General features: G+C 39.4%; 2 protein-coding genes across 3 annotated transcripts in view; both read left to right on the forward strand.

Annotated features, from left to right (window-relative positions):
- The window catches only part of LOC131078165 (signal peptide peptidase 2), a 194218-nt gene that overhangs the window by 70239 nt on the left and 103168 nt on the right, over positions 1-20811 (forward strand). For both annotated transcript variants that reach the window (XM_058015837.2, XM_058015838.2), the window contains exon 5: positions 8624-8735. In XM_058015837.2, coding sequence (XP_057871820.1) covers positions 8624-8735 — 112 coding nt within the window. The remainder of the gene's footprint in view (positions 1-8623; positions 8736-20811) is intronic.
- Positions 3925-8574, forward strand: LOC131078166 (uncharacterized). Its single transcript, XM_058015839.2, has 4 exons — positions 3925-4031; positions 4144-4442; positions 4551-4948; positions 5072-8574. The coding sequence occupies exons 1-4, from the start codon at positions 3976-3978 to the stop codon at positions 5396-5398; spliced, it is 1080 nt and encodes a 359-aa protein (XP_057871822.2). The 5' UTR covers positions 3925-3975; the 3' UTR covers positions 5399-8574.

Here is a 20811-nt window from a genome sequence, read left to right on the forward strand (position 1 = left end):
AGGAAAAGGAAGAGCAAAACTCACCAAAACTTGGACAATGATGGCAAAGACACCCCCTAATGATTTGACACTATCAAATGTGAGTTTTGTACCTCGTAAAACCTTCCTTGGAGACAAAAATGACACTTTTTAGGCAAAATTTTTTAGGGGCTGTCACATTTTTGAGAATCCAAAAATGAGGAAAACAATTCGGTAGCAATAGACGCTCTCCATGACACCATGCCATGCTCACCAGCATCAGGAACATCTATGTCACTATCAATATCTGCCTCTGCTCGTGCTCTCCGTTCCTCCTTTACCATGGTTACAACCTCAACCTCTATATCTACTTGGTCGATCCAATCAGTGTCATCATCACTAAAGACAGCCACAGGATCTGTCTCAGTGGCCCACTCTGCATTAGGATCAACCTCATCTAGAATGATAGGAGAGATGTCAGCTAATGCATTCTTTCTCATTCTCAGGCGGAGGTTGTAGTGAACAAAGCCGAGATCATTCATCTTCTCCACGGATAATCTATTTCGCCTCTTCGAGTGTATGTGCTCAAACATACTCCAATTGCGCTCACAACCAGATGCGCTACATGGTTGGCTCAAGATGCGAATGGCCAACTTCTGAATATTTGGTGTCATTGGGCCAAAAAAGCTCCACCAATTATCTGAGTTTGAAATGAGAAAAATAAATAAAATCAGTCTCACTCATAAACTCATTTAACAATATACAATAAAACTAAAATTAAGCCTTACAATTTATTTTTACCTGGCATCATAGTTGTGCTACTTTCTTTGGTGATAGGACGAGAGAAGGTCTCCCCTTGTGCATTTGAGAACAACTATAACTCTCAAATAAGCTCTGTTTGAATAGTACCAGCAGGTACCATCTTCTCCATGATTGAGTATAGCCCATTTAGGACCTCCACATCAGCCTTGAAAGTAGGGATAAAATGGAATGCCGGATTTAGATAATAGGTTGCTGCATGGATGTGCCTATGAAGCTGATGATAACATCTCCTATCAATGATCTCCCAAATGGGACCATACTTGCTCTCATCTCCTTCATACACGGATTTGATGCCCTCCTTCGCCCTATCCATGCCCTCATATATATAGCCCATTGCGGGCTTTTCTCCATCCGCAACTCGCAACAAAACCACCAAGGGCTTAACAAACAGCAAAATTGAAAATATTGTGTAATTTAGAAAAATGAGCAAATAAGAGAATATGTTGAATAAGTTATAAAACAAAAAGTTAAATTGTAGAATTTATAAAAAAATTAACTTCACTATCTCATCACAAGGGATCCAAAAGTCTCGCTCATCAAAAATGCAGTCTGCCATATCTTTCCCTGCAGGGGTGGCAGCATAGGATGAGGAAGACCACTTCTCACCAACAATCATACGTCCCAAGGCCGACTTACAACGAAGCATGGACTGCAATGTGATGAAGTTTGTCGCAAATCTTGTGATTCCTGGACGAGCTAACTCCTTCTGCTCTGTGTATTGTCTCATAAGATTCAACACCCATGAATGATTATATACAAATTTGCACACATTTCTCGCCCTTTCTACACATCTCTTGACCCATGAGAGTTTTCCAGTATCCTCCAACATGAGGTCAATGCAATGGGCGACACATGGAGTCCAAACTATATATGGGTGCCTCTCCATCAATAGTCTACCTACAGCAACATAATTTGTTGCATTGTAATTAATGAAGTTACAAGATAGTAATTAATTTGCAAACAAATTTAGTTTGTAATCAAAAGTTTACCTGCAGCAACATAATTTGCTGCATTGTCGGTCACCACCTGTACCACGATCTCCTCACCCACCTCATCAATCACCTCCTCTATTTGGTCACATAGGTAGGTGGCATTCTTGCAATGGGCAGAGGCATCAATGGACTTGATGAAAACGTTGCCCCCTGAAATAAAAAATAAAGCAAGATCAATGATCATTCAATAAATCATTAAATAAAAAATAAAAAATTAATGACTAAATGAAACTAAAATTAATCAATCACCCGCAGAAGAAACAAGAAAATTAAGGAGAGTTCTATTACTCCTATCCGTCCAACCATCAGTCATGATGGTGCAACCTTTAGTGTTCGATATCTGGCGTTGTTCACCTAATTCCTTCTTCACATCATTCACCAATTGAGTCAAAATGGGTCCCCTCAAATCAGACTCAAAAGGAGCTTTGAACCCCGCCCCGCATATGGTAAGGCCATCAACCATTTCTTGCCAATAAGGAGACCTGTCACAAATAAATTTAAATGAGATAAGTTAAGTATGTACTATGTAGTATGTACGAGAAAAAATAAAACGAAGAATCAAAGTATAAAAATTAAAACAATCAAACATAAAACATTCACCTGGTTGTAAAGAATGGAACATTGCCGTAGACCCAAAACCTACCAACTGCCATTTTAGTAGTATCATGGACCTTGTTCCAACCCATGCTCTCAAGCAACTGTCAGGACCCAGGAGTAGTGCGAGGCACAAAGAAGGTATCCAACCTAGATTTACGAATCCTAGGTCCAATGCTAACACTCCCACTACAACTACTAGTGCTAGGAACATGAGAAGTGGCAGTGGCACTTACGGAAGCAGAATCGGAAACACCAACACCGACAGTAGCAAACTGAGTGGGACCATAGATGGCACACTCGCCAAAAACTTGGCGAGTTTCAAAAACTCGTCGAGTTTTTGAGCCTGGCGAGTAGATTTGACTTCTACTCGCCGGAAAAACTCGCTGAGTTTTTGGCAAAAACTCGGTGAGTCCATGACAAAAACTCGCTTGCTTGATTCACTTAGCCGAAAACGGCAAAACAATAATTCATTTTTTGTTTTCTGATTGGGTTTTGGGTTGAGAAAGGGGAAGTTGACTTGGAGTGACTTGGAAGGTGATTTGGAGGGGTTTTTGAGTGATTCCAAGTGGATTTGAAGGGAAAATCAGATTCCCAGGTAAGTTTTTTTATTTTTTTTCTATGCTTTTTTAAAACAATTTGTTTATTTTTTGTTGCATTTAGATTGATTAGAAATGATTCTTAGGTAGTCTAAATCATTTCTAAGTTGTTTGCACAAGATTTAACACTAGATTTGACAAGTTTTGTTGAATTTTCACAATTTTTTTGAAGAATCTAGTTTTCAAAAAAAAATTCAAACCCTACTTTTAAAAAAAAAGAACTTTGAATGATGTCTAAATTTATTTAAACTAATGTAGATAGTTTGCTAAATTGTTTAACTAAAATGTTATTTTTTTTTTTCACTTTGTATGTGTAGGTTAAGTAAGCATTAATCATGGCAAGGGAGCAATGGCCACTAGATCCATGCCCATCTGGATATATAGGCACCCGTCTTAGAGGTGCTAGAGATGGGGCATGGAGGTATGCCTATGAGGGACCCGATCTTGGGTCAGTTATATGCATAAAGTGTGAGAAAATACTTCATGGAGGCATCAACCGCCTCAAATACCACCTTGCAGGAATAGATAAGCATGATGCTAGAGCATGCCCTGGGACCAATGAAGAAATAAAAAGACAAATGAATGCCCTACTTGCAGCTGGGGAAGAGAAGAAATTGCAAAGGGAGAGGGCAAAGCTAGCCATGAGATCAGCCATAGCTGAATCTCAAGGTGTTTCTGTTGACCTTGAAGAGGAACAAGAAGCACTTGAGGGCATAGTGGGCTCTTGGCATGGCCCACGTATCCGCAAACCCACCATCACCTCGCCCATTGCTTTTGCTTCCTCTAGTAGAGTACTTGGCACTGTTCCACTTCCATCACCATGATCAGGGTCCATAGGTGATTATTTTGTGACCAGAAACACACCTGCAACACAACCATCATTAGAGGCCACTGGATGGAATAAGGAGGTACATGAGAAAACTGACATTGCAGTAGCTGATTTTCGGTACTTCAACAACATTGCATTCAATGTGGCGGACAATGCTTATTGGTTGAATTTGGTGACTGCTATGATAGTTTCAGGAAAGGGGTACAAGGCCCCTTCTCGCAAGGATTTGAGTGGGAGGTTAGTAAATTACTACATAGTCCACTTGATTTCATTTTTAATTATTTTTTAGATTTTTTGTTTATTAAATCAAAATTGTGTACTAAGACCTAATTTCACTTTGCACTTACAGGTTGCTCACAAATGCAGTTGCTAGGGCAAGAGAAGTGATGGAGGATCAAAAAATTGAATGGGCAAATTATGGCTGCACCATTCCTTCTAATGGGTGGACAGATGGCAAGAATTGCACCATCATCAATTTTTTGGTTGCTTGCAAGGAGAATGTAGTGTTCTTGAAATCTGTTGATGCCTCCAGCAAGGTGAAAAATGCAGAAACATCGGCTGGAATGTTGGAGCATGTCGTCATGGAGGTGGGGGTAGAGAATGTGGTGCAAATCATCACAGATAATGCAGCAGCATATTTGTCAGCAGGTAGAATCCTTTTAAATTATCACCTTTAGGCATTAGCAATATTTTCATTTGTTGTGGCTTTGTTTTACTTGGTTGCATATTTCTTGAGAATAAATTCTTCTTTTGCAGGAAGAATCGTCCAAGAGAGGCACCCCACTCTTTTTTGGACACCTTGTGCAGCACATGTCCTTGACCTTCTTTTGGAGGACATAGGAAAACTTGAGTGGGTGACTCTAGTTGTGGAAGATGCAAGGAGGATCACCAAATATATTTACAATCACTGTTGGGTCCTAAATTTGATGAGACAGCACACCCAAGGGAAAGATTTGGTGAGAGCTGGTGTCACAAGGTTTGTAACGATTTTCTTGACGTTGCAAAGCCTTCTTGTTGCATTGACTTCTTTGAAACAAATGTTTGTGAGTGGAGAATGGCTTAACTCACCTTATTCAAAGAAGCCTGAAGGAGAGGCTGTCGCATGCATAGTCTTCGACAACCAATTTGCACAAAGGGCTGCAGAGATTGTGAAGGTTGTTACTTCAAAACTTTAATTTTTAAATTTTAGTTATTCTTGATTAAAGTCTCTCATTACTAATTTGTAACTTCATTATTTAAATTTATTCTTTTTTGTAATTTTTATTTTTCAATTGTAGGTGTCAGAGCCCTTGGTTCTAGTTCTTCGCTTGGTGGATGGGGATAAAACCCCAATGGGATATCTTTATGAGGCCATGGATAGGCCAAGGAGTCTATCAAAAATTACTACAAGGGGGATAGACTTAAATTTGATCCCATTTGGGAAATTGTTGATAGGAGGTGGAACAATCAGCTTCACCAACCCATTCATGCAGCAGGGTACTTCCTCAACCCTCGTTTTAGGTTCGGGGGTTCTTACTCAGATCCGAATGGAGAAGTCATGGAGGGCCTCAGTACATGCATTGAGAGGATGGTACCTGATGTTGAGGAGAGAGGCCTCATTGTGAGTGAGCTCCAAAATTATGAGGGAGGAAGGGGTAAGCTATTCTCTTCAGAGCTGGCTAGGAGAGGAAGAACCACTCAAACCCCAGGTATAACATTTGCCATTTGGATTTTGGGATCTAAAGACTAAAATGATTGATAAATTATGTTTTTTGTTTTCTCTTTGCTTTCTAACTTTTCCATTTTATTTATTTTGCAGATGCTTGGAGGCAAAATTGGGGTGGAAACATCCCACATCTCAAAAAATTTGTCCTTAGAGTCTTATGTCAGCCTTGCAGTTCATCCAATTGTGAGCGCAATTGGAGCTTGTTTGAAGCAATCCACACGAAGAAGAGGAGCAAGTTAGCGCAGGAACTAGAAGGTGGTCCAATTGACTTGGATGATATAGATCCTTACAGTGATTGGACGTCACAGGAGCAGCCTCCATTGTTTTCGACACTAGCAGCACTGGTTTGGAGAGGCAGGCTATGGAGGAGGGGGGTGGATTTGGTTTCAAGCTGGATGACGTTGAGGAGGAGGAGGATGAGGATTCATTGGCAGTGGCAGGAGTAGGTGGAGACATAGCTTCATCCAGGATGGAGGATGAGTCTCAGTCAGCCATACCGAGCGAGGAGGCACAATCACGCCCACAGTAGACTTATACGACTAGACCTTCTAGTTCTACCTCTCCCCAAGTTTTTGCTAGAGATGGGAAGAGGATGCGATTTTGTAGACACTTTGCATTTAAATATATCTAGAATCAGCTTGTTTCTTTTGTGTTATCATTTATTGACTCATTGGATGCATCATCTTCTCATTAAATTTTGCAAAAAAAATGCATTTTTTACTAAGTTTAAGCGTGTTTTTAAGTTGTCGAGTTTTTCGCCGAGTTTTTTCGAGTTTTTCTTGAGTTTTCCCTGGGGGCTTGGCGAGTCGAGCCGAGTCACGAGTAGTCCAACTATGAGTAAGACGATATGGAGGTAAGGAAGAAGGGCCTCCAACACAACCTAACTGTGTCCCTCTTCCTAAAGTTGTCTCTCTCCCAATGGCCGCTCGATCCTCCTTTTGCTTCTTTTTCCTTTCAATTTCCTCAACCATTACATAGCAATCACGTACTGCCTCAAGGAGTTCTTTTTGGCATGGTTCGGCATCATGTCCACACACACCAACAATATGGTATTTCAGTCTATATATATCTCCATGAAATATTGTTTTGCAAAATGTACATTTTGTTTGCCCCTTTCCTTGCCCTGGAAAATCCTTGTGATATTTCCAAGCAGGGTCCTTTCTAATGGGGGGTCTAGAAGCTGAAGTAGACATTGTAGGATAGTTTTGTGAAACTTGAAGTTGAGGCAAATAAGAAAGTGAAGTTTGCTGCAATAAAACATTACAAATACAAAATGAAATTAATAAATACATTAAAACAAACTAAGGTAGGGTTTGTAAAGTTAAAATAAAATAAAATTGTAGGGTTTGTCAAACCCTACTTTAAAAAAAAATAAAATTACAAACCCTACATACAACCATACATAGTACATACTACATACTACATACAAACATACAAAAGATTTTGGAAGAAAATGTAGAACTTTCAAAATAAATGAATAGAAAATGGAATTTTTGCATACAAGAAACAAAAAAATCTCCAAAAAAACAATCTTACCTCTTACAACAAGCTTGAAATGAGCTGCAAACTCTTCCTATCTAACTCTTGATGCACCAAATCCAAACATAGTGCAACCTCAATGTGAAAAATTGAAGAAAACTTGAGCTTCCTCCTTGCTAGTTTTTCTTCTATGCACCCTTGTTTTTCTTCCCAACTCACTGTACTCCTCCTATTTTTGCAAGTGAATGAAATGAAGTTCACTTTTAGGGGTTAGAGATAAATAACAAAAAAAAAAAGAAGTTGAAAAAGATTTTTAAAATGTTTATTTTTTGCTTTTTTTTTGGACCCTGCCGCCGGTCGAGTTTGAGGTTCGAGACTCGCCGAGTTTGGCGAGTTTATGCCAAACTCGCCAAACTCGGCAAGCCAGACTTGGGCGAACCCGAGTCCGAGCTCCAGAGACTCGGCGAGCATGTCTTGTGCTCAGACTCGCCGAGTTTGGCAAGTCTATGGCGATTTTCTAATCTCTGATATGAAATCCCACTAGATAGTTTAGGGGGGTTTTGTCTTCGAAATCAGCAACTCCAAGAGAGTTTTCATTTTCAAGAAGAACTCAGGTTCAATCCAACAACAAAAAAATTAACTTTTTCTAATTTAATCTCACAAATGAGCTCACATCCTCCTTTTATGGCTTTTTGGAGGAAATATTGATATTTTTGAAATAACAATTCCCTTATTCTTCAAAATGGCCTTTTGGAAAGATAAATAATATTTCAATGTCCAAAAAGGCCCCTTTCCCTAGGCATCCAACTTAAAGCACACTAAAAGACACATTTTTAATAAATTATTGCACTAAGTTGTCATTTTAATAATTTAACATCAACTTAAGTGAATAATTAAATTAATTTACCCAAGTCTTGGAAAGCATTGAAATGTTATAGAAATCAAATTCTAATCATACCAGGATGATACTGAAGATTTAGGATGATAATCACAAGCAATTGGGTGACTTCCTAAAAATAGCTTGTTCTTCCAATAAGTTTGCAGAGTTTTGAAAGGTCAGAAATCAATTCTAAAAATGTCATGGTCATCCACACTACCAAATGAGCTCATTGCGATGAATATCAACCTTGCTAGATTGAACTTGTGCTTTCCAAGAACTTTGGTATTCTCCCATACCTAACAATTCGCCTACCGGAAAACTTGGAAAATATGCTAATTGTCCAACAATTGATTATGCTCGAGAAGGGGACATTACACAATTACAAGGACAATGGATATATTATGGGAGGTGGATGTCTCACTGTTAAGTTTTTCTTTGTCAACCTGTTGGAGTTATCATTTTTAATTAGAATACCCAATTTAGCTATGAAATTTACTCTCTTTTTTCTTTTTTTGGCATCTTTTTCTAAACTCTTTTCCATGTTCATGAGAGAACAAGTGACATAACGACTCTCGTATGATTTCTTTGATTAACAAACAATCATTCATTTGACCTTTAATTTGATTAGACCCGCTTTTCTAGCATTGAACTTGCAAGTTGTAAATAAAATAAAAATTTGGAGCTCAAGATGAATGCATTTTAAGAGTGGATGATTTTTGTTTTTATTGATTTTATTATTAATTTCTTCAATGATTTTGAAAGCAGTGGGCATTTCAATTGTTATTGCAAACAAACAAGCTGGAGCTCCATTCGCCTTGAACAACTTTATTGCTGCTTGTATTGCCACTGAGGTTCTGCGACTGTTTTCTTTGGGCAGGTATGTTTTGTTTTGAATTATATTGGATTGCAACTTTGGGATTCTGCTTTATTTTCAAACTATTTATGAATCAAAGAAGAATGGAAACTCTCTAAGATTTCATTTATCTAGGTATATTGTTTGTTATTTGCATTAGTGTGCATATGTTTTTTTCTCTTAGGGATCAAAATCACCATGAGGACAACCCCTCTAGAATGAGCCATTATCACGTTAAGATTTATATTCACTCTACATATCATCTTTGTAGATAAAGCTTTTGTCAAAGTTTTAAAAGTATTAGTGATAATGATATAGTTGTTTTGTTGGGTTTTTTGTGGGTGATTTCTAAATGAAAGGTATGAAATTCAAAAACATTTTGAGAAATAGATCTTGAACACGGGTAGCAGAACTAGACTTGGCATGCTGGTTTTTGGGTCAGATTCACTGTGCCAAAAAACTTGGCCAAAGCTTGACAATGTAAAAGTGATGTAAATATTTTACAAATAACATAATTTTTTTGAAAAATATGGCACAGATTCAGCCAGACTCAATGTGTTTGGTGAAATAAGCTTAACATACCTTGTTTTAGCCTACTTGGATGAGGAACTTCAAAATTCATCGAGTGTTCTAAAACTGATCTGGATTTTATGTATTTTCTTTCTAGAATGAAAAAAAATATAACACACATGTTTCTCAATATGTTTACCTAGGGAAATCTCAATTTATTGATTCAAAAAACATAATAAAAAATTATCAGCAAATTTGAAATACTTGACAAAGATATAATTACTTTTTTTTCACATTTTTAAAGTAAGATTTTATGTAATTATTTTAAATCTCAATACCAATCAAAACTAAGGGAATAGGGGATCATTTCACATCTAATTACAATTTCTTTTTTTCTTATGATATATAAAAATCACATAAATTATTTAGTTTTTGTATCTAACATCCAACATGGTTTTTATTTAGTTTGCATCACAACTTACATCATATAAGTGTTTGTATTTTAATTTGTATCTTTTAGTGTGACAAAAAATGGAACAAATGTGTAATAGAATTGTTCTTCAAATTAGAAAGGGAAGCTCCTTGTAAGTAAAAATTAACCTAATCTTTATAATATATACTCGATATATATAATTTGTATACAGTTTTTTTTGGAGTGGTTTCAAGATTATGCTAATTAAAATTAAACGTGTCTTGCTGGATTCACATAGGGCAAAAGGAGGAAATGCTCTTTAACTCAAAGGCAAAAGATTTTATGCTTTTGACTGAAAGAAAAACCTACAACTATGGTTTATTATTCTTTCTTATAATAGATAAACGATCACATAAATTATTCATTTGTCGTATCTAATGTCCATCATGGTTTTTGTTCGTTTGCATCATAACTTATGCTTGATGAAGGATGAGTCCCACCGGACATGCCAGAAAATTTTGTCACAAAAGTTTGCACCCTTACTGAGCTACCAACTCAGCAATCTTGTGAAACATGGAAACAACCCCGAAGTGTAGGACCTTGCGCAATGGGGTTGGATCTCTGGAGAAAGTCTAACCTCCTTCTCAATCCAAGTGCAGGTGTTGAACCAACTTAACTCACAAAATTCTATTTCTAAACCTATCCGAACAACTTGCAGAGGAAAAAGGAAGGAGGCAATACTAAAATGAAAGGAGGTGATGCACCAAGACAAGAGATGTTTCTCTCCCCACCAAGAAATGACACAAAGAATCAATCAAAATACCCTGGAGATGCACAAACTTCAGTTGCATGAATGACCCCAAACGCATGTATGGAGGTTAGAATTCGCTAAATGTCAAAGGGGAAAAGATTTTCCACTAGTCACACTCAGAAACAAGTTAACACAACATATATGTGAGAAAAAAGCCCCAAAACATACACTTATGATGAAGGTAAGGAAACATACATAGTGTGCATAAGTCGAAGAGAGGCAAGAATGATGGTTTTAGTTCATTCTCAGGCCAATGGACAAACTTACAGTTAGAGAAATGCAAGAAATAATACAAATCTTCAAGAGAAGTGAAAGAGTAGAGAGTAGCTCAAGCTAGTAGGGAGAAAACCCTTAATAATGAGGCTTAACAACCTATATGTAGCAAGTTGGTCACAGAGAAGAGACCAATGGTCAAAGAGAGGAAGCCTTGACCCTTGTGTGTGTAGAGGAATGTCAGTTTGGGAAGGCAGGGAAGTGCACAAACCTGACATGGTTTGCGTGCAAGCAACTTGGTCATACCCTAACAAAGCAACCCCAAGAAGAAAAGTACTTCTAGAAGATGGATTGCCTGGCATTCCAAAGTCAAAGCATGCAAGCCTGACTTGAAGGCCATCAAGTAACCATAAATAAGCATGGACCTGGAATCCGCTTGATGGCAACCCGACAAAAACATTAAATGCGCCCTTGTAGCTCCATAAATGAAATTAGACAAGTCGCAAGGGTTGGTGGAGGGTTGAGTGTTGATCACGTCATCTAGAAGTGTCGCAAGTCATCAGAAGTTAGACATTAGGTCCTGCTGCAAGGGGCGTGGAGACTTGTAACCTGGGGGTTCCAGGATTCCACAGTCATGAAGGAAAAGGCTTGGAACTTGTTCCAAGATTTTGGGTCAAGAGGAAAAGGCTTGAAACCTGGGGGTTTCGAGATTCCAAGGTCATGAAGGAAAGGGCTTGAATCCTAGGGTTCTGGGATTTTGAGGTCAAGAGGAAAAGGCTTGGAAATTGGGGGTTCTGAGATTCCGGGGTCAAGAAGGGAAAAGCTTGGAATGTAGGAATTCCGAGATTCCGGGGTTTCGGGTTTGAGGAAGAGAAAGGCTTGAGAATTGGGAATTCTGAGATTCTGGGATTCGGAGTTCAAGAGAAAGTCTTGAGAATTGGGAATTCCACGATTCCGGGTTCAAGCAAGGGAAAGGCTTGAAAACTTCTACCTCCCAACAAGACATCACTTAACATTTCATGATTCCATTGGTTCTATCCTTGATCAACTGGGGCAGCACTGGTCCATGGAGCATATCTCCGATTGGTTCTCACTGATGGACCAAGTATGTCATAAAATGACAACATTTTGACGCCTCTACAAGATGCTTTCTTGGTACATATGAAATCCAGAAGCCTTAAGCATCCATTGGACACTAGGTTACTGGAAGGACCCAAAACATGCGCGTGCCAACACCTGGAGGGAAGTCGAAAACTAGAGAACACACCCTCCTCAGGATAATGTAGTAGGTGCAAAAGCACTCATGAAAGCAAAACAACCTCTAATCTAATATTTACATTGATTTACAATATGAGGCAACTGATGAATTTGCCTCTGTCAAAGACAAGTCTATTGAAGGAGCTGATCTTCTTCATACCATAATTGCATTCACCACCCAATTGCAACAATTGAAGTCTCTTGTATGCATGCATTAGACCATACATACTACTTATATGGTGAAAGAAAACTTCACATTTCACCTTGCCACCATAAGGAAGCCATAGAATGTAGGCATTTGAGACATTTGGGGATGCATCAAGCATACATACAGTAGCAAGGGGGGAGTATTTTAGGAGTAGGGTAGCCTCAAAAGAATACCCCTTGCAAAAGAGAAGGCATCTTCTTCATACAATGGAGTATCATTGTTTCCGCAATAGCTAACCTCCTCCGGGCGTGAGTTGAAAACAAAAGAAAATGCCTCAAACTCAAAGGGTGATGAAAAGTATACCATACCTCCTTCTTAACCTATACAAGGGGGCTCCTCGTGTACATCAAATAGAAAACTTTGAAGCTTGGGTATATCGTCAATTTGAGCAACAATATATTTACTCTTTTGACATGTATGTTGCTGCTCAACATCACCATCCGTGAAATACTGGTCCCAAGTGAAACATTCAAGCTCAGTCACATTGGCCCTAATGGTAAACACAACATCTTCACCTTGAAAAGACTTCATATTCAACATTATCACATTTTGGGGCAGGGGAGAACCAACATACATCATAATCACATGTGTTGATACTTAGTTCATCAACACCAACTTCAGATTTATGAGGCACTTCATAAGAATATGTAAAATCTTCAGATTGCCTCTCTGTTTTGGTTTCTTCCTCTTGGCAACCAACTGCAATAACCTCAAGCTCATGGCATGATCCATTCCCCATACTACCTATAGCAATAACATCATTTTTTGTGGCCTCCCCAACAATGTAGAACCAACCACATCCTTTGAACATAAAGGAGCATCAATCTCCAACCTATCCTCTGAAAATGGAATAAAAGTAGGTAAGACATCAAAAATATTTTCTTCCTCACCATTCTCATCGTAGGCTGACTTATGTTGTGAAAGATCAACATCATGAGCTAATCTAACTACCTCCTCCATATCCCCTCGCTCAATGCCTTGCTGTTGTAGTTGATCTTCGAATTTCTTTTGCAGCAAGTCTTAACCTTGATCTTGTTGAGGGTAAGAGAGCTCACCACTAGCGGATGATACCTCCCGTCCCCCTTGATGATCAAGCCAATTTGTCGTCTAGACAATAGGTCCACCTTTGAAGAGTGAAATAGTGTCAGGAAAAGGAGATTGATTTGATCGGGGATGTTACAATGGAGGTTGTAGAGGGGAAGGCTCTTGTAAAACGATAGCTTGAGATCCTTTGAAACTTGGGATTTTAAACCTAGGAGGTTTATTTGAAGGCTTCTAAGGTCTCCCCTGCTTGAACGTTGGGATTTCAAACTTGGGAACCCAAGGGGCAAAACCCTCCTCATATATGAGCTGCATCTCTATAGCTGCTAGCTGCCTAATTTCCTCCTTCCTAGCAGAAGCAAGCTGCCTTGAAAGAAACTCCTCATGTTGTTGTCTTTGGGCTTCCATTTGTTGTTGTTGAAGCCGAGCCTGATAAACGAGATGACCCTACTGTAGCCCATACTCCTACTTCCTCCCAATGGCTTCTAAATGCACTTGGAAGTTCATCATCATATCCTTGATGCTGACATCTTCTAGGCTTTTCACATTTTGATGGGCATGCTGGAAGGGATTAAAATAGACCTCTTGGGGTTGTTGATAAGCATGGTTAGGTTTTAAATAAGGTTGAGCAGGGGTGGGAGGGTAGCAAGCATATTGGATGTGCTGATAACTTGTCACAGCAAGGCTGTTTGGGATGAAACTAGGAGCATTCCTAGTTTGATATTGTTGATGAGAAGGAAAATAACAAGTAGGCTCATGGGATGGATGGGAAAAGAAGGTATTCCCATGATATGTATTCATTATAAAGCCTTTACAAGAGTTACAACTTGTTTAATGAAATGCTTAAAAGAGAAAGCAGATATAACTCAATCAAAGACAAATAACATACCAACAAATTCACCAAATTGATAGTAGAGCTGTCAGGTGCTTGAGAGATGCCTTTCCAAGGCAGAATACACTAAAGAACACACCAAATCTTCAGCTTGATGAAAGATGAGTCCCACCGGGTGTGCCAAAAACTGTTGTCACAAAAGTTTACACCCTTGCTGAGCTATCAACTTAGCAACCTTGTGAAACATCCAAAAAACCCCGAAATGTGGGTCCTTGCGCAAAGGGGTTGAATCTTCGGAGAAGGTCAGCATCCTTCCCAATCCAAGTGCAGGTCTTGAACCAACTCAACACTCCAAATTCTACTTATAAATCTATCCTAATAGTTTGCAAAGGAAAAAGGAAGAAGGAAATGCTAAAATGGAAGGAGGTGATGCACCAAGATAAGAGATGTTTCTCTCCCCATCAAGAAATGACACAAAGAATCAGTCGAAATACTCTGGAGATGCACAAAATTCGGTTACATGAATGACCCCAAACACATGTATGGAGGTTAGAATTTGCTGAATGTCAAAGGGGAGAAGATTTTCCACAAGTCACACTCAAAAACAAGTTAACACAACATATATGTGAGAAAAAAGCCACAAAACATACACTTCTGATGACGACAAGGAAACATACACAACATGCATAAGTCGAAGAGAGACAAGAATGATTATTTCAATTCATTCTCAGGTCAATTGCCACATTGACAGTTATAGAAATGCAATAAATAAAACAAATCTTCAAGAGAAGTGAAAGAGCAGAGAGTAGCTCAAGCTAGCAGGGAGAGAACCCTTTATAGTGAGGCTCAACAACACATATATAGTTGCAAAGAAGAGACCAATGGTCAAGGAGGGGAAGCCTTGACCCTTGTGTGTGCAAAGGAATGTTAGTTTGGGTGTGCAAGGAAGTGCACAGATCTGACATGGTGTGCGTGCAAGCAACTTGGACATACCCCGAGAAAGCAACCCCAAAATAAAAGTACTTCTAGAAGGTGGATTGCCTGACATTCCAAAGTTAGAGCATGCAGGTTTGACATGAAGGCCATCAAGTAACCACAAATAAGCATGGCCTTGAACTCCACTTGATGGCAACCTTGCAAAACATTAAATGTGACCATGTAGCTCCATGAATGAAAGTAGACAAGTCATAGAGGTTGGTGGAGCATCAAGAGCCTTGAGTGTTGATCATGTCATCTAGAAGTGTCACAAGTCATTAGAAGTCAGATGTCAGGTCTTGCCGCAAGAGGAGAGGAGATTTGGAACCTGTGGGTTCTAGGATTCTGAGGTCATGATGGAAAAGGCTTGGAACCTAGGGTTTTAGGATTTCGAGGTCAAGAGGAAAAGGCTTGGAACCTGGGGGTTCCAGAATTCTAGGGTCATAAAAGAAAAGTCATGGAACCAAGGGTTTCAGGATTTTGGAGTGAAGAGGAAAAGTCTTGGAACTTAGGTGTTTCAAGATTCCGGGGTCAAAAAGGGAAAAGCTTGGAACCTGGGAGTTTCGGGATTTTGGGGTCAAGGAAGAGAAAGGCTTGAGAGCTGGGAATTACGGGATTTCGAGATTACAGGTTCAAGGAAGAGAAAGGCTTGAGAACTGGGAATTCCGAGATTCCGGGTTCAAGGAAGAGAAAGGCTTGAGAACTTCTACTTCCCAAGAAGACAACACTTAACATTTCATGATTCTATTGGTTTTGTCCTTGATCAAATAGCAGTAATGCTGGTCAATGGAGCATATCTCTGATCAGTTCTCACTGATGGACCAAGGATGTCATAAAATAACAACATTTTGGCGACCTCTGTAGGATGCTTGCCTACTAAGCATGAAATCCAGAAGCCTTAAGCGTCCATTGGACACTGAGTTATTGGAAGGATCCAAAACATGCTCATGCCAACACCTGGAGGTAATTCGGAAACTAGAGCATACACCCTCCTAAGGAGAATGTAGCAGGTGCAAAAGCACTTATGAAAGAAAAACAACCTCTAATCTATTATTTACATTGATTTACAACAAGAGGCAACTGATGAATTTGCCTTTGTCAAAGACAAGTCTTTTTAAGGAGTTGATTTTCTTCATATCATACTTGCATTCACCACCCAATTGCAACAATTGTAGTCTCTTGTATGCATGCATTAGACCATACATACTACTTACATGGTGAAAGAACACTTCACCATTCACCTTGCCACTAGAAGGAAGCCATAGAATGTAGGCAATTGAAACATTCGGGGATGCATCAAGCATACATACAATAGCAAGGGGGAGTATTTTAGGAGTAGGGTAGCCTCAAAAGAACCAGCCCTTGCAAAAGAGAAGGCATCTTCATACAATGGGGTATCATTGTTTCCACAATAGCTGAGCTCCTCTAGGCATGAGTTGAAACTTGAAACCAAAAGAAAATGCCTCAAACTCAAATGGTGATGAAAAGTATAACATACCTCGTTGACCTACACAAGGGGGATCCTCGTGCACATCAAATATAAAAATTTGAAGCTCGAGTATATCGTCAATTTAAGCAACAAGATATTTATTCTTTTGATATGTATGTTGCTGCTCAACATCACCATCCACGATATGCTGGTCCCAAGTTAAACATTCAAGCTTGGGCACATAGTCCCTAATGCTAGACACAACTTCTTCACCTTGAATGAGATTTCATATTCAACATCATCACATTCCGAGGCAGAGGAGAACCAACATACATTATAATCACATGTGCTGATACTTAGCTCATCAACACCAACTTCAGATTTATGAGGCACTTTATAAGAAGACGTAAAATCTTCAAATTACCTCTTTACTGCAATAACCTTAGGTTCATGGTATGATCCATTCCCCATGCTTCTTGTAGCAATAACATCATTTTTTGTGGCCTACACAACATATTTAGTAACAACCACATCCTTTGAACAATAAAGCAGCATCAATCTCCATCCTATCCTCTGAAAATGGAATGAAAGTAGGTAAGACATCAAAAATATTTTCTTCTTCACCATTCTCATCATATGCTGACTTATGTTTCAAAAGATCAACCTCATGAGCTGATCTAACTAGCTCCTCCATGTTCCCTCGCTCAATGCCGTGCTGCTATAGATGATCTTCAAATTTGTTTTGCAGCAAGTCTAAACCGTGATCTTGTTGATGGTAAGGGAGCTTACCACATGTGGACAATACCTCCCCTCCCCCTTGATGATCAAGCCAATCCGCCTTTGGGCAACAGGTCCACTTTTGTAGAGTGAAATAGTTTTAGGAAAAGGTGATTTATCTGATAGGGGATGTTGCAAGGGAGGGTGTAGAGGTGAAGGCTCTTGTAAAAGAATAGCTTGAGCTCCTTTGAAACTTGGGATTTTAAACCTAGGAGGTTTACTTGAAGGTTTGGAAGGTCTCCCTTGCTTGAAGCTTGGGATTTCAAACTTAGGAACCTGTTGTGACGTTTTCACACATCGCCCCATTGCAAATGGGGACCCTTGCTTTTTTTGTTTTTTTTAGGGTTTGTTTTTTGGTCTTTTAGGGTTTTGTTACTTAGCCTTTGCATTTTGAGTGTCGCCCAGGTGATCACATGGATAAGCAAGTCCGGCTTGAGTGATGTCTTGATCTTGAAATTTGGCTAAGTCTGGAATGTCCTGAAAATTTGGCTAAGTCTGAAATGTCTTGAAAATTTGGCTAAGTCTGGAATGTCTTGAAAATTTGGCTAAGTCTGAACGTCCTGATCCTGAAATTTGGCTAAGTCTGAACGTCCTGATCCTGAAATTTGGCTAAGTCTGGAATGTCCTGATCCTGAATTTGACTAAGTCTGGAAACTGAAAAACCTCAAAAAACTAGATTTTGCAATATAACTCCTGGAGGTCTAAAACCACTCTCAAACATCCTGAAAGTATATATGGAATATAACTTAAAGTATAAGTGTTTCTTCTTTCTTATACTTAAATGTTATATTCCATAAAAATTATCCTGATAGAGAGTTCGAAAAGTCAAATTTCGCTCCTGTCCTTCACTGAGGATCCAGAGCGAATTTCGCTCCTGACCCTCTCCAAGGGTCCAAGGCGAATCGCTCCTGTCCCTCACCAAGGGTCCAGAGCGAAAAAGCTTAGTGGAGTCATTCCTGACCTTGTTTGGACAAATTGAGACATCAAAGGCATGATGGAGGACAAAATGAACGTGATAGAGCATCCAGACTTGATTAAAGACGATGAAATGATGGAGTATTTGTCTAGAAAGGTAAATTCGCTCCTGTCCCTCACCAAGGGACCAGAGCGATTTTATTCATATGCACATTTTTAGACCTTGTTTGGACTCGAACTTTTATTCATGGCGTGTAAAGAGATGATATTTTCCTCAGCGAAGGAAATTTGAAGTGAAAAGTAAAAAGATTTGGCCCTGAGAGCAAAAATCGCTCCTGTCCCTCACTGAAGGACCGGAGCTTGAAATCCAAAATTGCCTTGTCCTTGAAAGATTTGAACGATTTCGCGATTTGAGAAGAACGAGGGAGGTACATTTTACTCATTGAATATAATTTGGTCGCACCTCGAAGGAGAAAATTGGCCCTAGAAGCAAAATCGCTCCTGTCCCTCTGCCAGGGACCAGGGCGAATTTTAGTGATAGCTCCCGTCCCTCTCTCAGGGACCAGAGCGATTCCTCCACAAGACAAGTTTTGGCGAAGTGAAATGAGTTTTTAAGTTTGAGGCAAGTAAAAGGAGGCGTAACGAATCTATTGAATATAATTTTGAAGAGTGCAAGACGCCAGTGAAGCCTATTTTGTCCTAGGCGCTCCTGTCCCTCTCCAAGGGACCAGAGCGATTTCTTCCTAAGACAAATTTCTCACCAATTTGAAGCAAATTCCATGTCAAAGATGAGTGAAGGGGAGCATAGCAGATCCATTGAAGATAGTTTTAAACATTGGCAAAGAATGATTGAGCCTACAAATGAAAGTTCGCTCCTGTCCTTCAGTCAAGGACCAGGGCGAAATCTTGGTTATTTAGACTTCCCCTTCGAATTTTAATAAATCCAGGCCAAGGTACAAGGGGGCGAGGATGTTTGGAACACTTTGAAGAAGAACAAAGTTGCAAGGACCATGAAAAGTGATGAAATTACCCAAGTTCACTCCTGTCCCTCTCCTAGGGACCAGAGCGAACTGTCCAAGTATACTTAATTTTGAGATGTCACTTCCATTTCAAACGTTCAAGAAGGAGTAAGAGACACCATTTTATACTTTGAAGACAATCGAAAGTTGATAAGAACAAGGATTAGCCCAAGGAACAAAGGTTCGCTCCTGTCCTTCAGTCAAGGACCAGAGCGATTTCTATGAAGATCATCATCCCTTCCAAAAAACCACGCCAAGGCAAAGTTATACAAGATCGAATATGTCCTTGGAAGGATGATGGACAAGGAACCAAACGTCAAAAGGTGACTAACTTAAGCAAAGATGCAAGTTCGCTCCTGTCCTTTAGTCAAGGACCAGGGCGATTTCTACTAAACTGGTCATTTCCTTCAAAAAATTACGTCAGGGCAAGGTTATACAAGGTTGAAAATATCTTTAAGAAGATGATGAACGAGAGGTTAACGACAAAAGGTTGGCAAATTTGAGCTAAATGCAAAGTTCGCTCTTGTCCCTCAGTCAGGGACCAGAGCGAAAATGGTCTAGGAGGCATTCATTTCAAAACATTGAATCAATCAAGCTCAAGGTTCCTATTTAAAATGCCAGTTTCAACGTAGAGGAAGTGACTTTGAACGTAAAAAGCGAGAAATTCAAGAACAAAATGCTAAGGCGCTCCTGTCCCTCTCCCAGGGACCAGAGCGATATGGTTTGTATCCCTTATATCTCCCATGTTTAGGCGCCAACATCATTTTCAAATGCATTAAATGCTAAATTTCGATGAACCTTGATATTTTTAATTAAAAATCGACATTTAATAGGTGCGCACAAGGCATTTAATTGATTAATTTAATTTTAATTTTGCCTTTTAAAAATCGAAATAATTAATTATGAAGGCATTTTAATCAATTAATCTAAATAAAATTGGAGCGCTTGGGTTTTATTTTCTATATTTTACAAAGTCGGCCTCCATTTTTATTTTTATTTTCAAAAGTCGTCCTATGGGGGATTGAAGAGGTAAGCGCTTATATAAAGGGGGTGTGATATGGCATTTTAAATCATCTTTTAATCATTCATTTGCATGCGATTTGGAGGACAAGGAGGAGTGCGAGATCTCATCAAGAGGAGTGCGAATTGTGTTCAAGTGGAGCGCATTTGCCCTCAAGGCGTTGGAAGACCCCAAAGTTGGTGGAGTTGACAAGAAAGGCGCCTTTGCTAGAGGAGGATCACGTTGAATACTTCAATCTTCGTTTTTGCCTAGGCGAATTTCATAGTTTTAGCATCTTTTGTTAAGTTAGCTCTCAAGTGAGGTATCAAGATGGCGACTCCAAGCTCGAAAGATCTACAAGTCGGAAGACTCTCCTCAAGGAAAATCAAGCCAGATCAAGGACGGTCAAGCAAGGACAAGGGCGACCTCCTCCAGCCTAGCATCGACAAGGACGACCTTCTTTGGACTAACGTCATCAAGGGCGACCTTCTCCAATCCAGTATTACAAGGCGAGGTACATCATCATCCTGCACATCAAGGACACAAGAAGTTAGAACAAGGGTTCGTTGAAGAAGCAGATAGTTCCAGATGAATTAATTAAAGCTAGCTTCTCAACAACATCAAGTTGAATATTTACCAAGTTACAAGTGTCAAACGAGGTGGCATCCTAGTCATCACTTCTCCAGTCAGTGTGGTCCACC

This window comes from Cryptomeria japonica, chromosome 1 (genome assembly GCF_030272615.1).
Source record: "Cryptomeria japonica chromosome 1, Sugi_1.0, whole genome shotgun sequence".
NCBI lineage: Eukaryota > Viridiplantae > Streptophyta > Pinopsida > Cupressales > Cupressaceae > Cryptomeria > Cryptomeria japonica.

Excerpts from the sequence above, each read along its gene's own strand:
- LOC131078166 (XM_058015839.2), top strand. The coding sequence starts at position 3,976 with ATGATAGTTTCAGGAAAGGGGTACAAGGCCCCTTCTCGCAAGGATTTG. Across the intron at positions 4,443-4,550 it reads AGCAGCATATTTGTCAGCAG|GAAGAATCGTCCAAGAGAGG; the intron begins GTAGAATCCTTT and ends CTTCTTTTGCAG. Across the intron at positions 4,949-5,071 it reads GGGCTGCAGAGATTGTGAAG|GTGTCAGAGCCCTTGGTTCT; the intron begins GTTGTTACTTCA and ends TTTCAATTGTAG.